General features: G+C 32.8%; 1 protein-coding gene across 6 annotated transcripts in view; it reads right to left on the bottom strand.

The window, feature by feature from the left end:
- Nucleotides 1-712: 712 nt before the first annotated feature.
- Nucleotides 713-18,522, bottom strand: part of Efcab7 (EF-hand calcium binding domain 7) — a 47,725-nt gene continuing 29,915 nt past the window's right edge. For all 6 annotated transcript variants that reach the window (XM_048815245.1, XM_048815247.1, XM_015484910.2 and 3 more), the window contains 4 exons: nucleotides 12,276-12,424; nucleotides 4,503-4,712; nucleotides 2,256-2,363; nucleotides 713-964 (listed from right to left, as the gene is read on the bottom strand). In XM_048815245.1, coding sequence (XP_048671202.1) covers nucleotides 893-964; nucleotides 2,256-2,363; nucleotides 4,503-4,712; nucleotides 12,276-12,424 — 539 coding nt within the window. In that variant the 3' untranslated portion in view covers nucleotides 713-892. The remainder of the gene's footprint in view (nucleotides 965-2,255; nucleotides 2,364-4,502; nucleotides 4,713-12,275; nucleotides 12,425-18,522) is intronic.

Consider the following 18,522-nt stretch of genomic DNA (forward strand, 5'->3'; position numbering starts at 1 on the left):
TAGACAATTTCCTGTAACTCAATCCTGGGTGAAATAGAATAGATGGCCACATAATTGGATTTATAAAACATATGATAAATAATAAAATGTTTTCACATTTCACTACTTTTTAAGACATATCATCTGTAGAGTTCAAATTGCTAGATAATAACAACCCATTTTAAAGATATCTAAATCAAAGGCCAAAAAGCCAAGTGACATTTAAACTATGTACTAACATGTACTGGGTACAAAAATAATGTCTGCCATACGGTATTTATATTTCAGAAATTAACATTTCCTGGCCAAGCACTTTGTTATTCATATTGCCATACAGTTTTTACTTGCTTAATATCATTTTTCATGTCATGTACTGTTTCATTAAATATTAATAATATATATAATTCCTATTATGTTAAAGCATATTTACTTAAAAGCAACAAGTAAATTATTTAAAAAATTAACTGCTAGAACAAAATATTCCTACTACTACTATTAGGTTCTGGATTCTTAACATAGAAACAAATTTCTCCAAATTTTGCCTTAATTTTTTTATGACTGGAAAATTAAATGGCTATTTTTATATTTATGGTTTAGCTTTATTATGAGTAAGATAATACAAAAGTACAGAATTCATTAAACGTTACTTTTAAAAAAATTGTATAAGTTTTATTTACTCTTCATAAACAAAATGTGCTCAGATTTCCCACTAAATTAATAAAAAGACCACACATTAAAACATTATTTATATTTTAATAATGAAGTATATAATGACATAATATATAAATGTATATAAATTAAATAGATTTTAATTAGGTACATCAGTTAAACCGAATGACATTTAGTTAATAAATAAATAAAAGGCTAAATCGAAAATAATTCTTAGCTTGATAACACCAAGTGAAATTACCTACTAAATAAGGGAATATACACAACAATATAGCCATTCTTGATGTTCATTCAGAGGCATTACATGTTGACAAACCTGCATAAAAAAATATAGAAAACATTTAATTTTTTGTACTAATTTTCAATAGGACAATATTTCTATGCCTTATATAAAAATATCTCTGTGCCTTAGTCCCAGAAGGCTGGGCAGGATGATCAGCTCACAAGTTTTGAGACTAGCCTGGGCAACACAGCAAGACAACACAAAAACAAAACCTATGCAGATAAAATTCAATAATATTTGTCTAAGGTCTATCAGAATAAAGTGTAAACGCCTACCTAACAAAGTACTTGTTAGTCTATGTGTGTAATATGGATGAAGATGGGTGGTGGAATATGGAATAAATAATCCTTTCCTCACTAAGCATTTCTTCCTAAAATCTTTTTTTGGGGCGAGGGTACCAGGGATTAAACCCAGGGGCACTAGACCACTGAGCCATGTCCCCAGCCCTATTTTGTGTTTTATTTAGAGACAGGGTCTCATTGAGTTGCTTAGCTGAGGCTGGCTGAATCTGGTGCTTTTTTTTTTGCTGAGGCTGGCTATGAATTCAAAATTCTCCTGCCTCAGCCTCTCAAACTGCTGGGATTAAAAGCATGCACCACCACACCCAGCTCCTAAAATCTTAAATGGAGAAATATAAAAGATAATCTTTCTTTATGCTTTACCTTGAATCATTCTAGAATGTTTTAGAATTCCATGGATAGTACGGAGAAGAAAGGGTAAGAATAAACAATTATTTCTTTTGTTTCTTCACTAGAGCTTGGAAGTCTACTGATCTATCCTTGCCTTAGAATTCATGGCTAAATCAGAAACCCAGAATTCTGCTAATACCAGAACTATAGCTCATTCTTAGTCTTGATGTAGTGGCTTATCTAAAACTCAGAGGAATTTCTTTCTCAGGTAATCTCAGGAAATTTTAATGTAGATAAAAATATTTGAGGTTATTAAAATTCCTATTACTATCAATACTATCATTAATATTACTTTGCATTTTCCTATAGATGCTCAAAAGTGCTTGCGTGTATATCATTTTATTTTTACATAACCTTGTGAAGTACCTAAAACTAGTGATATTATTTTAATTTTACCTTTAAGGAGACTGAAACAGACACAATACGTCAACTTCCCATAGCCATTCAACCAAATAGAGTTAATTAGAACCAAAGTCTTGTGTCTTTTGGATACAGGATGACACCGATGTGAATATTACACTTACAAAATAATTTTTCACTTCATCTCATATCTATTTGTTTATTTATAGCATTAATAGCAAAAATCATTTTCAAGGAAATGAGACAAAAGCTTTGAGTAGAAAGTAATGCATTACCATTGTAGATTTTGGTGCCACTTCAACTGCAAACACGTTTAGTCCTCTGTTGTTTATGCAGTTTTTACTCAGCTCATTGTTGATGTGAATAATCACTTTATTATCTGACTATAAAAAATTCATAAGTTGTTAGTTTTTTCTTTAATAAATTACACACATATGTAAACTTCAGAATAAATCCTGAAATTTTGTTGTAATATAATATGATCCATTACAAATTCATACAAACTAGCTCCACTGAATTTTGTATCCTCAGTCTTTCTAATCTGTCACCAACTATATCCTCTTTTCTTCTAAATGTGACTTGGATATTCACTTATCTTCATTCCTAGGCCATTATATATATTAAGGCCACATTATCTTATCCTTGGTTTATTACAATAATAGTCTATATTTCTTTTACTTCTAGTTTTTCTGCCTTTCATTCACTCTGATACTATCTTCAAATTAGTATGCCTGAAACATCCATTAAATTGTGTTACTTCCTCATTCACTCATTCAATAAACATATTTATTTAATATTAGCTGTGTGTTAGGCAGGGTTATAGGTTCTAGGTACACTGATATAAAAGATCCAATTCCTGAGATAGTTCTTAGTCTAGGGAATACAAATAAAATAACAATTACAAAACATTTTGCTAAGACATATAACAGAGGTATTCCTAAAGAACTACAGAAACACAGAAAATCAACATTAGTATAGACTGGTTTCTAGGAAGACTTTATGGAAGAAGTGACAATTGAGTTAAGAAAAATAATAATGGCCTCTAGGCTGGATAGGAAGCAAAATAAGGCAGAATGAAACTGATAAACAGAAGAGATGCAAGCCTCAAAATATTCTTCTGCTAAAGAGCCTGATCATTCCCTTATGATTGCTACAAAGTATTATGTTAGACTATCTGGATTTATTTCTCAAGTCTTCTATTACTTAGCTATATAACCTTCTGCAAGTTACTTTATCTCCCTGTGCTTCAGGTTTCCGTGTGTAAAACAAGGATAGTACTTACCTCATAGGGTTTTGTGAGAAGTAAATGCCTTAATATATGTAAATACCTGGCACATGGTAGGCTCTAAAATGTATTATTAACCATATTCTGGTAAAGGAAGTTTATTTAAATTTTCTTGAGGTAAAGAAGTAGAGAGATATGCAATGGTGGATAATATCAGAACAGAGAGAATGGGATAAGATGTTGATTCCCTTCCGTAGTTTTAATCCTAATGAAACACAGAAGGCAGAAAATGAAATATGCTGGATCTTAGGAACTTAAGACTTTATGATCCATTTGAAGACTGAAATTTACTAGTTGGAGACCCTAGCTTATTTCAAGTCCAAACTCCTCTATCTTGTTTTCATGATAATATATATATCCAGACCTACGTATCAATGTTATTTTCCTTCCTAGTACTTCCAACAAAGCTGTCTGCTTCTACAAAGCAGCTATTCGCTTTTTCCTTTGTAATTCATACTGATTCTTCCCCATATTTCTCCTTACACTGTTTGCCTTGCTTCTATAGGTTGTCTCCTAGTGTATCTAAATTCTAGTCATCTACCAATGCTTAAATCCCACATGACAGTCCCCCTCATCACAATATTTCTTAACTTCTATAGTCCAAACTAAAAATAGCTATAAGAGATACACATAGAATAAAATTACTGTACATATAAACAGTAGTATATAATTTACCATTTAATTATTCTCTGATCTCTTTCAAAAATACTAATTTTGTCTTTCTAGCTAGTCCATAAACTCCTTGAAAGCAGAGACCATGTTTTACATTTTCTGGTAGACCCTAACAAACTAAACACTTTGTATTAGATTATGTTTTATCTTCATTGATTTCCAAATATTTTATTTTCCTATTTTAAAAGAGTGATCTCAAGTCTTTAAAAATTATAAGAATTGGGCTGGGGATGTGGCTCAAGCGGTAGCGCGTTCGACTTGGCATGCGTGCGGCCCAGGTTCGATCCTCAGCACCACATATAAACAAAGATGTTGTGTCCGCCGAAAACTAAAAAATAAATATTAAAAAAAAAATCCTCTCTCTCTTTAAAAAAAAAAATTATAAGAATTATCATGGTCAATTCAATTTAAAAACTTCAAAAAAAAAAAAAAAAGAATATTTGTCCATTATAAGCATTATTAATATAGTGGGATATTTAATTACCATGTCAAAAATAAAGTAAGACAGAAGATAACATTAGCAAAATTTGTAGCAAAACATGGAGAACCATCTCATAATTGATACCTTATTTTCAATAACTGAGGTTATCCAGGTGTCACAATTATAAGTATGTATGATTATATTTTCATAGCCATCCATTACTTTGGTATCACCCTTGTTAAGGACAGATTTACAAATGGCCTTCTCAAGTTGCCCACTGCATCCCTCCATATGGACAGCTTTAATTCTTGGCTTGCATTTTTCTGCATAGACATCAATGACAAATGGACATGCCTGATAAGGAAGAAAAAGAAAATCTTGTTTTAGCCTTCTGCTAGAATTTAAAATAAATTACTTAATTTATTTTTAATATATTTATCATATGATTTCAGAAGATGCATTAAACTTTCTAGCTTTTCCTTCTGATAAACCTTAGAGAAAAATTTCAGTATTATGAATTGACAAAAAAGCATGAGATTCTAACTCTTTGGTAGCCTATTAACTGATATTGTTCATAGAAAAGGAAGGAAAAAGTTGAGCATGGTGGCATACACCTGTAATCCTAGTGATTTGAGAGGCTAGAGCAAGAGGATTGCAAGTTCAAGGCCACCCTGGGCAATTTAGCAATTCCTGGTCTCAAATATAAAAGGGCTGGGGGATGCAGGTGAGTGAAGAGTGCCCCAGGGTTCAATTCCCAGTACTGCAAAAACCAAACAAACAAAAAATATCACCCCTAGTAAAACAATAATACCTCCATTAAGCCACAATACTACCTACCCCACCATTTGGCTCAGTCCTAATAACATCTTATTTAATTGCCTTTTCTAATATTAAGGATACAGAAAGAATTCATCAAGGGTTCTGAAGAGATTATTATGTTTACAACTGAAATAGTGCATGGACATAGCATACTAAAAATATCTAAGGTAGAAAAATACATTTACAATTCAAACATAGCCCAGAATACCTATAAAATATGATATCTAAAAATATTTTCTGCAATTGGAATTGAGTTTTTCTAGTGTCTACCTTTAGTTTTTACAATGTGCTGCCTACATTAGCCTACAATGTGCTGCATACATTAGCCTTTGTCTCTCTATCTAACCCAGTCTCCAGCTCTGCTATGTTCCAACTATACTGATCTTAGAACAAATGAAGCTCATTTGTATGTTAGGGACTTTGTACACAGTGTTTTCTCCATTTGGCAGATTCTTCTCATATGTTTTCGTACGGGTACCTCATTCTCCTACTGGTTAAAGCTTAATAGCACTTCTGTAGAGAGATCTGCTCTGTTTTTCCAAGTTCCCTCACTTTCTCACTGTTTTCTTGTTCAGCTTCTGGCTTGGTTCTTTCAAAAACACTTTGGAGACAGTTGTGGTGGTGCATGCCTGTAATCTCAGCAGCTTGGGAGGCTGAGGCAGGGGAATCACGAGTTCAAAGCCAGCCTCCGCAATTTAGCCAAACCCTGTCTCTAAATAAAATATAAAAAAGGTTTGGGGGGCTGGGGATGTGGCTCAAGCGGTAGCGCGCTGGCATGCGTGCGGCCCGGTTCGATCCTCAGCACCACATACAAACAAAGATATGTTGTGTCCTCCGATAACTAAAAAATAAATATTAAAATTCTCTCTCTCTCTCTCACTCTGTTTAAAAAAAAAGGGGGGGGGGTTGGGGACATGGCTCAGTGGTTAAAAACCCCTGGGTTCAGTCTCTGATGTAAAAAAACAAAAACCAACCAACCAACCAAACAAACAAAAAAACACTTTAGAAATTATTTTATTTTTCTTCTAATTATTCTCTTTCTTGGAACAAAAATTCTATGTGGGCAGAAATTTTGAATATTTTACTCATTATCTCTTTCACAAATGAATCACATAGTAGATATTCAACAAATATTGAAAAAATGAATAAATTCACACATATCAATTATCTTTTGGGGGTAATAAAAGATAAAATTTTAAGCTAATTTGATGAATAGCAACACAATTTTTTGTTATTATTATTATTATTTATAGCACTGGGGATTAAACCGAGGCAAGCACTACATCACTGAACTACATCTGCAACCTGTAAAAGATTTTAATAACTCCAAACTTTGGATAATAAAGTCTCCCTTTTAAGAGAGACGGTAGGGGCTAGGGGTGAAGTTCAGTGGTAAAGTGTACACTTAGCATACAGAAGGCCCTGAGTTTAATCCCTGGCACCAAATTAAAAACAAACAAACAAACCTGAGTTTATTAATCAGGCTTTTCCATTTATTCACTATGTGAGCTAGGGGAAGTCAATTCACTTCTGTGAGGCTTAGTTTCTTCATTGAAAAAAAAGAAATAAATAGTATGTATTCTGCCAATGTTGTTGGAATAAAGTGATATGTATGAAAGTATTTTATGATGCAGAATTCCAAAAGAAAATATTATTTATAATAATCACAATGATGATGGTAGCATTTTAGAGGGTTAATTTATTTTTTCAGTACTGAATATATTCTGATAATATTCTGCCCTGTCTTGGTTATCAATTTTATTCAACAAAATAGCAATATTTAAAGATTCACTGAAAGCAAAGCATTTTTAAAGATCTTTGTTAAAACATTTTCTCTATAATTTTAAAAATAAAATATTATCACAACTAAAATAGCTGCTCTATATTTTTATTATTTTTTGTTTTTAACCTTGCTCTTTTATTTACTTATTCTCTTTTTAATTTTTTTTAGTTGCAGTTGAACACAATACCTTTTATTTTATTTAGTTATTTATTTTTATATGGTGCTAAGAATCAAACCTAGTGCCTCGCATGTGATAGGCGAGCACTCTACTGCTGAACTAAAACCCCAGCTCCTACTTATTCTCTTAATTCTACTAAATTAAGATTGGAAGCATGCAACAAACAAGAAGACTAACTATGAGTTGTTAATTATAAAACTTTTAACAATATATAAATAATAAGGAAGATAGAGAATACTGTAATAATAAAATCTAGATTATAGGATGCTACTTAAATTTAGCACAATAGTTAGCTCTCAGTTACCTGTTAGTCAAAATAAAAGTGAAATAAAAATATGATATATAGCTCTTATAATCTAACATATGAAGTAATTTTTCCAAATTCTGAATTCCAAAAGAAATTTATACTATAAAATTCTTTTTATAAAAAAAAAAGAAATAGGGAAAAAAGGAAAACTAAACGTGTTACCTTTTGCTTATGAACATTCAATGAAAGAACAGCTTACAAGTTATGGTGCTGGGGGAAAAAAAAAAAGTATGGTACTACAGGGGCAATGCCCTTGTAGCAAGACCAATAAAAAGGTTATGTTTTCTTTGACAGGGATTCTGCCTTTATGAGTTTAAATAGGGAATTATATAATCTATAATTATATAATCTATAATTCTAAAATCTGAGTTGAAAATTTAATAAGAATAAAATAAAATAAAAAATTGTTGTGACTGTGGAGGGAAAGAATAAAACACAAATTCAAAGTATATAGTAATTTGAAAGATTAAAACAAAAATAATTGTACTTGTCTTGGTTTACAAAGACCAGTTAATAATAAGATTCTAACAATCCTAAATCCTTTCCTAAAACTTATGACTAGCAATTTGTTTATTCTTTCTTTGTAACACAATACCTCTAAATTTGAGAGAATCTATTTCCAGACAAGATTTATTACAGTTCCTACAGATGTTCAAATTATAGCTCACATAGACATTAGATTACTTACGTTATATGTGATTTGAGAAAATTACCAATGAAATCAGTATGGTTCCCAAATCACTATGGGCAAAAGACTTCACAGACATATATCAATCCAACTAGAAGAGACTTTAAGATTACTGATTGTTTCTTTCTAGATTATCATAAATATTTCTTTTTTTGCAAACAGGAAAATGTAGGTTGAAGACATGGAGGAATCATTGACTATCATAACCTATACATTAATTTAAGAGCCAAATAGCCTCCTTGTCTCAGAGCAATCACAAGCATTAACTAAATCAGTCAGTCAAAACATCTTGTATGAGTCAAAAAAGATCTCATACACAACCTTTAAATCCAATGTGTCCACATGTATAAATCTCTGTCATTAATGGAAACCAGCCCCATTTCTTTTTCTTTCTTTCTGGCATTTTGTTTTGTTTTGTGCTGGAGATTGAACACAGGGTCATGCTACACATATGTTCTACCATTGAGCTATACACTCAGCCTAGTATGGAATTTTCCACTTGTGGTATCATGTCAGTCCATAAAAATGTTTCAGAGCCAAGCATGGTGGTGCATGCCAGCAACTGAGGAGGTTGAGGCAGCGAAATTCCAAGTTTGAAGTCAGACTGGGTAACTTAGCCAGACCCTATGTCTCAGAATAAAAAAGATCTGGGGATACAGCTCATTGGTAAAGAGTCCAATACCAATACCCAAAACAAAAAGCAAAACAGATTAGTGGTGTTCAACCTATATATTATAATAAGTTATGTGAATGTGATCTCTCTAGCTCAATAAAACTTTATTGTCCTATACTCACCCTTCTTGTGATGATGTGAGATGATACAATACCTACTTGATGAGATAAAGTGAAATGAATGATATAAGTATTGTAACATAGCCTTAGGCTACTGCATAAGGGTTACATGAACACAAGCATTGTGATACAGGGACAATCCCTCTTTAACTAAGATGGCTACTAAATTATCCCCTTGTATAAACATGTATATGCTAGGCAAAGGGATAATTCACATCCCAGGAAAATACAGGACCTGGTAAGGTTTTATCACACTGCTCAGAATAGCATGCAGATTAAAGCTTAGGATGACAGATGACTATAGCTAACAAACCTCAGATAATGGGAGACTACTACAAACTCCTTTGGAAAAAAACCTCCTGAAGATAGTGATCCCATCCATAGAGGTTACACCACTCTTTAGTGGTTTTCAAATTGCCTGCTTTTGGTTAACATAATAATTACCACAGATAGCTTATGACCCATTTACATTATATAACCCAAGGGACCAACCAATGCTAATATTGAGATTAGATTAACACTACAAGTAAAAAGATCTACAGTAATTTAAAAAGGTAAATACTAGTAATGGAACCACCATTTGATCCTTTTATCCCATCCTTGATATATATCCACAGGAGTTAAAACCAGCATACTATGGTGACACAGCCATATTAATGTTCATAGCAGCACAATTCACAATAGCTAAGCTTTGGAACCAACTTAGATGCTCATCAATAGATGAATGAATAAATAAAAAGTGGTATATATTCACAATGGAATATTACTCAGACATAAAGAAGAATGATTTTATGACTTTCGCTGGTAAATGGATGGGTCTGGAGACTATCATGCTAAGTGAAAGAAGCCAATCCCCCAAATTTCTAATGTTCTGCTATGTGAATGCTAACCCACAACAAGGTGAGGGGGAGAGAAGAACAAAAGTTCTTCTAGACAAAGGGGAATAAAAGATAGGGAGGGAGAATAGGAAAAGGAAAGATATTCTGACATAACTTTCCTATGTACATATATGAATATACCACAGTGAATCTCAACATTGGGTACATCCACATGACTGGGATCCTAATTAAAATAAGATATATTTCATGCTTATATAAATACCTCAAAATAGATTCTACTATCATATATAATTTAAAAGAATAAATAAAAATTTTAAAGAGAGGTAACTACAAAAGACTATACAAAGTAAACTCAATGAATCTTTAGTACTTGTTTCCCTGGCTACATTTAAAAAACCTGGGGTCATAATCTAGGAGTGCCCTCCAGTCGTTTCTTATAATATTTATATTTATTTGTCTCAGAGTTTTTAAACGATTGACCAGAGTCTTAAGATGATTCTGCATAGTCACTATGCCAACAGATGATTCACACATAATAGGATGAAATCCCAATCAATGCACAAACTAAGTCAGATCTCCACATATAAAATCTTGCTTAAGAGTTTTAATCAGCAGCAGTTGGGTGAATCTTTGATAGTTTCTTCTACAGTTTTAGAAGGATATATATCAAAAGGGGAAACTGAAAATAAAAAAGTTCTCACAACTTCAGAAAAAAAATGATTATTCTGTTGTCTCAGCTAATATTAGCCATGAGAACTGTTGTTAACCTGTTTAATTAATCAGAAATAACGCTTACTTCAGTGAACACACTTTAATAAAGCAACCAGTGTTAGCTCCTCACTTTTTCAAGTCAGGCAGTCAGGGACAAATTCACACCAGTAAGCGCTAACCAATCAACAGTTTCACGCAAGTAACCATATTTCCCCAGATGCTGTCAATTTAAAAGCTAGACAACCCCTGAATTTCACGTCTCCCCCCAAACCTAAGTTAAACAAAATATGCATTCTACTATGTGGAGCAACTGTGTGCCTACACAGAAATCCCTTATAGTAAGCAATGAATATAGCTTTGTCTTTTTATTTCAGTTATTGAGTGGCGATATCATTTTTTATACTCTCCACTGTATGTAATTTTCTTGCCTTTTAAATTTTAAACAATGTAAATATATTACCTATTCGATATATAAAATTTAAATTAAAAATTTTAGAACTGGGGTTGTGGCTCAGTGGTAGAGTGCTTGCTTAGCACCTGTGAAGCCCTGGGTTCGATTCTCAGCACCGCATATAAATAAATAAAATAAGGGTCTATTGACAATTAAAAATATTTAAACAAAAAAATTTATCTAATAAATCTTTCACGTCTATAATTTCAAAGGTAAATTACATTAATAAATGCTTTTACAAATTTTAAATTGCTCAATTTCTCTATTAGATAAAAGCATGTGTAGCAGAATCAATATTGTTCATAGATTAGATACTGATCTTATACTATGGTTAAAATGCCAGACTAAATGAATGTTAGATTAAGGTAATGTATAAGGGTTAAGGCTGTAGCTAAGTGGTCAAGTTCTTGCCTAGCGTATGAGAAGCCCTGGGTTGAACCCCAGCACTGGAGGAAAAAAAAAATAAAGTAGGATATAGAGTTACTGTTACTGTTTGTCTCCTATTACTACAAATGGCAAAACAAAACAAAAAACCCCAAATAAAAAATAACAACAAACCCCCTAGGAAACAGGCTTATAAGTGATGTTGAATGATGTCAAAACTAGGAATTAAACCAAAGTTTCAATGCACCTAAAATTTTAAATTTGTCAACATTAGTCTTGCCCTCTAGATTCACATATGGAAAAGAACTATTTTTTTTATTTTAAGAGTATAAACAAATGTATTATTGCCTAATATGGCCTGAAACTGAAACTCTTAAATTCTGTATTTTAAATCTAATGCAGATAGAACTCAAGAAGGAAGGCTTAATTTTTGTTACTCCTCAGGTTTATTGTCTTATTCAACTTTTACACTTATCATGTTATTAATAATGATGATCACAGCTGGTAATATAACATATTTAGTGCTTTATATGAGCCAGCAACAGTTCCAGGTGTTTTACAAATATTAACCCAAGTACCATTTATAAAAAGATCAGAATTCCAAGTTCTTCTACAGACACATTCTCCTTATTCTAAGCCTTTATTCTGTTAAAGCAGAGTTTTGCTATATAAAAGAGACTTTAGCAACTCAAATAGCCATCTCCAATTAAAGAGTGTATTTTTTAATTACTAATTTTTTTCTACATATCATGCTCAAAACTCTTGTGTCTCTGAATTATTTAACTGTTTACAGGCAAAGAATGGAACTAGCAGAAACATACTGCTATACCTATGATTCATTCATATGCAACTAAAATTCAAGGATTTCAGTGACCAATTCAAAAGTTGTGTGTCAGGAAAAAGTTCAAGGGGTAAAATATTATGAACACTTAAATCTATTAGCAAAACTTTTAAGAATGCTTTACCTCTGTCAACTCGAGAGCTTTATTGTAGCCCATTGAGTGTAGAGTTACCCAAAGATCACGAGGATCTCCTTCTTGATCATTGGCCTCCATTAGATTCAAATCCATAAATCCCTGTCTTGTTAGTTCATTCTTCCTTGTATCGAAATTCTCTGTTAAAACAACCAAAAATATTTTCTTACATAATTCAAAAATTCATATATTTAATAATATGTCTATATTATTCTTCATTAATGCTTATCTTAAAGGTGATCTTAGGAATCTGTAAGCAGTCTACATGTAGAATGTTTGAAAACATGCTTTAGGAGCTAACCTTCTATCTTCCTGTGACTCAGAATTGGTACTATCATGGAACATGATTTTTTTCAACAAATTCTGAAATTATAAATAGTGCATATGTATTCTAAAATTAGAAAAAAATGTAACTTTTCTGGATAAATTCCAAAATACCTATTTACAGTTCCTACTGATAGTTAAAAATCAAAATGTTTCATGTATATTTTCCTCTTAAGCCTAGCAGAACTTGAAGGAATTTGATATAAGATCGTCCAAACTACTAGGGTTTCAAAAAGTGATATGTGCATAGTGCCAGACTTAAGGAAATTACTATATTCCTAATTCATCTAATTTTAAGTGAATTTTCACTTGGCCATTGTAAGACTATTAGATAAAGGGGAACTAATTTTCCTATGCAAGTATGCCCATTTTAACATTATTTCTTAGAAAACTAAATTTACCTGTAAGTATCTAGATATGTTTAATTCCTGAATTTGTCTATAATATGTTTATTTGTCTCTGTCATATTTATCCTCAAATGTGTCTTTGGATAATAAATAGCCATTTACGAATTTTATTTTGATGACTGTCCTATGATAAGTAAGACTGAATTTCCTAACTCCCATCTGTAATATCCTCAAAGGAAATGGGTTTTCTTGTTTGATATAATGCCTCTTTTGTATGCATTATTGTAAACAGAGAAATACCCTGTCTGAAACAGGTTGACTGTTTAATAGTTAAAAATGTTTAGAGGTAAAAGTGACTTATATCTTTGCAAGGAAAAAATATGAAATTAAATCATGGAGAGAAATGGTAGCTATGAAGAGGAATTTTGGAGCTACTATGTGGTAACAGATGAAAAAAGTTAATATTTGATATGTAATACAAAAAATTTTTACTTTAAAAAGTGGGTCTTGATACTATAGAGATTCATAATGACTAATAAACTTTTGAAACTTAAAGTTCCTAATACTTAACAATGTTTAAAAGGTGTATCAACACCTGACTCTAAGACTTCCTATAAAACTATAGTAATTAAGACAGTGTGGTACTGGTGGAAGAAAGAATTGACAAATAACTCAATGAAACAGAATAGAAGACCTAAAATACACTCAAACAACTAATATTTGACAAAGGAGCAAAGAAAATTCAATAAAGAAAAGAAAGTATTCTCAACAGTGGTACTGAAACAACTGAACATCCACATGCAAAAATAAATCTAGACACAGGCCTTACGTGTTTCACAAAAATTAACTCTAATGGCTCAAAGACTCAAATGTAAAACACAAAACTGTAAAACTTCCAGAAGATAATATAGCAGAAAATCCAGACAATTTTGGGTTTGCTGATGGGGTTTTAGGTGGTACACCAAAAGCATACAAACTGCTGGGCATGGACGTGCATGCCTGTAATCCCAGTGGCTTGGGAGGCTGAGGCAGGAGGATTGCAAGTTCAAAGACAGCCTCAGCAAAAAGCAAGGCGCTGAAGCAACTCAGTGAGACCCTGTCTCTAAATAAAATACAAAATAGGGCTGGGGATATGGCTCAGTGGTCGAGTGCCCTTGAGTTCAATCCCCAGTACCCCCTACCAAAAAAAGCACACAAACCAAAAGCATAATCCATGAAAGAATAAAAATTCTTAAGTGGGACTTCATTAAAATGAAGTCTATTACTAATATAGTCAAAATGATCATACTACCAAAAGCAATATACACATTTAATGCAGTCCCTATTAAATTACCAATGACATTCTTCACAGAACTAGAAAACAACAGTCCTTAAATTCATTTGGAAAAATAAGAGAACCAGAAAAGCCAAAACAATTCTGAACAAGAAAACTGATGCAGGAGGCATCACAATACCTGATCTTAAATTATACTACAGAGCTATAATAGAAAAAAACAGCATAGTATTAGCATCAAAATAGATATGAAGGCCAATGGAATAGAAGACACAGAGACAAACCCAAATTATTATAGCCACCGATATTTGACAGATACCAAAAATATAAAGACAGTCTTTTTAATAAATGATACTGGGGGAACTTGATATCCATATGTAGAAGAATTAATTTAGATCCCTATCTTTTACCCTATACAAAAGTCAAATAAAAAATGGATCAAAGACTTAGAAATTAGACCAGAAAACTTGCAACTGCTATAAGAAAACACAGGATCCAACACACTTATCATAAAGGTGCAGGCACTGACTTCTTCAATAAGACCCCTAAAGCTCAAGAAATAAAACCAAGAATCAATAAGTGGGATTCCATTACATTTAAAAGCTTCTGCACTGCAAAGGAAAAAATTAAGAACATGAAGTGAGAGTCTATGGAATGGGAGAATTTTGCCAGCTACTCCTCTGACAGGGGATTATATAAATAAAATATATAAATCACTCAAAAAACTCAATGCCAAAAAAGCCAACAGCCCAATCAATAAATGGGCAAAGTACTAAACAGAAATTCCTCAAAAGGAGAAACACAAATGGCCAAAAAATGTATGAAAAAATGTTCACTATCTCTAGCAATTATGGAAATGCAAATCAATGAAAACTGCACTAAGATTTCATCTCACTCTAGTCAGAATGGTAATTATCAAGAACATGAATATGGGGCTGGGGCTGGGGCTCAGGCTCAGCGGTAGCACACTTGCCTGGCATGTGTGAGGCACTGGGTTTGATTCTCAACACCACATATAAATAAATAAAGGTCTATCAACAACAACAAAAAAAAAACATGAATAATAAATAAGTGTTGGCGAGGATGTGAGGGTAAAGGTGCACTTTTAAATTGTTGGTGGTCTGCAAATTAGTACAACTGCTCTAGAAAGCAGTGTGGAGATTCCTTAAAAAACTAGAAATGGAACTACCTTATGACCCAGCTATCCAACTCCTCCTTACTTATCCAAAAGATCTCAAATCAGCATATTAAAGCCATGCATCCACCTCAACATTTATAGCAGCACAATTCACAATGGCCAAATTATGGAATCAACTCAGATGCTCTTCAGTAGATGAATGGATAAAGAAAATGTGCGCTCTCTCTCTCTCTCTCTCTCTCTCTCTCTCTCTATATATATATATATATATATATATATACAATGGAGTTTTACTCAGTCACAAAGAATGAAATAATAGCATTTTCTGGTAAATAGATGGGAATGGAGAAAACCATGCTAAGTGAAATAAACCAGACTCAGAAAATCAAGGATCAAATGTCTTCTCTCATATGTGGAAGCTGAGCAAAACAAAGAAAAACGGTGGATGGAAAGGGCGATTGGACATCATAAAGATACAGGGAAGATGTGGAATAGAAGGAGAACAAAAGAGGGAGGAAGGAAGGGAAAGGGGAAGATAAAGGGAGTGAATTTAACAAAATCATGTTATATCAATATATAAAGGTACCAAAGGAAATTTCACCTTTATGTGTATGTAGAAGAAAGGAAGTTTAGTATAGTAGAGAAAATATGGGGAGAGAAGAGGGAAGAAAAAAAAATATGGGAAAAGAGAAAACAAATTCTTTGCACGTATGATTTTGTCAAAATGAACCCCATTACTATATATAATTATGACGCTCTAATAAAAAAAAAAAAGTCTGCTTTGTGAAAGACACTGTTAAAAGAATTAAAATACAAAGCACTGACCAGGAGAAAACACTTGCCAAATACACATCCAGATAAAGTGTATGGGCCAGGCTACATGGGCAATGACCAAACAGACTCAATTTTACTCTGAGACTCCATATCATGTAAGAAATGCTTCTCCCATGCGAAAGCCCCGCCTCTGTACCTATTAATAATTACCTAGCATAGCATACGTGGCAACACAAAATAGCAATTCTTATACAATGTAAAATTGTTCTCTTTGCTTTCCATTTTTCTTGGGCAATGTACAGAGATTGATTGTCTAGACTTTAGCAACCATTCTCTAACTTGTACTCAATTAGGGTCATTTTGACCCACTTCCCTTCAGCTTGCTTGCTGCTATGCCAACCTGGAAAGTCCCATGGGAAATACCATTTTACCCATTGCATTGTCTTGCTAACTGCCCAATTCAGCTTCTGCACCTGCTTGCTTACAACTATGTCAACCCGGATGTGGTTTTTGCAGTTTTTGCCTTTAAATGTCCTAAATGCTCAGGCTCAGGGCTGTTCCTTGCAGAGACAGTTATGAATCCTGCAGGGAGCAGTAGCAGCCGGCTAAGTAAAGACTCTTCAATTTGGACAAAACTGGGACTTTGTGTGTTTTCTGAGAGGCCTGCCATACAACAAAAGTACTTGTATTCAAAATACACAAAGAACTCTTCAAATTCAATAATAAGAAAACAAATATCCCAATTAAACAATGGGCAAAAAGATCTAAACAGATATTTCACCAAAGAAGATACATAGATGGCAAATAAATAAACAAAAAGAATGTTCAACATTATATGTTATTAGAGAACTCCAAATTAAAACAATAGTAAGATATAACTTATCTGTGAATGACCCAAATCTGGAAAACTAACAATAACAAATGCTAATGAGAAGGTGGTACGACAGGAATTTTAATTCATTTTTGGTGGGAACGCAAAACTGGTATCAGACACTTTGTAAGACAGTTAGGCAGTTCTTTCGAAGTTAAACATGGTCTCGTGATACAATTCAGCAATCACTAAATTAAAATGAATTTAAATGAGTTGAAAACCTCTCTGCACAAAAAACTGCACACAAGTTTTGTTGCAGCTGTATTCATAATTACTAAAAACTGGAAGCCATCAAGATGTTCTTCTATAAATGAGTGGATAGATACAAACTGTGGTGCATTTATTCAATAGAAATTATTTAGCAAAAACGAAAATGAGTTATAAAACCATGAAAAGATCTGAAGGAATTTTAAATGCACATTGTTAAAAGTTAAAGAAGTCACTCAGAAAAGTGTACATACTGTGTGGATCCAATATGTGATACTCTGGAAGAGGCAAATTACATGAGTGGTTGCCAGAGGTATGGGGCACAGATAGTAGGTAAATAGATGGAGCTCAGGGAAATATTAGGGCAGTAACACTATTCTGTAGAATACTGTAGATACATGACATATTTATAAAAACCCACACAAGAGTGAACCCTTTTATAAACTATAAACTTGTAGTTAATAATAATATATCCATATTGGCTCATTAATTATAACAAATGTACCATAGTAATTGAAGATGTTAATAATAAGGGAAACTTGGTGAGGATGGATAGGGAACAGATATATGGGAGAGCTCTATATTTCCTACTCAATTTTTCTGTAAATCTAAAACTGCTCTAACAAAATAACAGACTATGAACAAAATAAAAGTGAAGCTACCTTTAAGTCTAAAAAAAAATTAATTAAGATAATCTTAGTTTAGCATGTTGGTGCATGCATACCTATATCTCAGCTATTCAGGAGGCTAAGGCATTACAGTCCCAAGTTTAAGGCCAGCCCCAGCAACAAAATGAAATCCCATCTCAAAAAAAAAGATTATCTTACAGCTAAATAACATTTTTATTATCAAGGGGAAAAATGATTGAAATAATATTACATGTGATGATGAAGGTAAACATTTCAGAAAATAAAAAGCTCACATTACTTTGCAGTATTATTAATGTCAGTGAAGGAGATATTCCCCTCAAATCTTTTTCTCCCATCTGGTACTGGGGATTGAACCCAGGACCTTATGCATACTAGGCAAATACTCTATCACTGAGCTACATCCCCAGACCTCCCCAATCATTTTAAGTTAAACATTTTTGGAACTTTTTGATAGCATGAAGCTTAAAGTTCTGAAGTCTGACTGCTTAGCTATAAAACCCAACTGTGAAACTTTCTTGCTGTGTGACTTTGGCTAAGCTATTCAGTCTCTTTGATTCTATTTCCTTATTTGTAATGTAAGAATAAAATAGCACTGCCTCACAGAATTGATATGTAGAATTGCTTAGATCAGAACCTGATAAATGAAAAGTTCTC

This window comes from Marmota marmota, unplaced genomic scaffold (assembly GCF_001458135.2).
Source record: "Marmota marmota marmota unplaced genomic scaffold, marMar, whole genome shotgun sequence".
Taxonomy (NCBI): domain Eukaryota; kingdom Metazoa; phylum Chordata; class Mammalia; order Rodentia; family Sciuridae; genus Marmota; species Marmota marmota.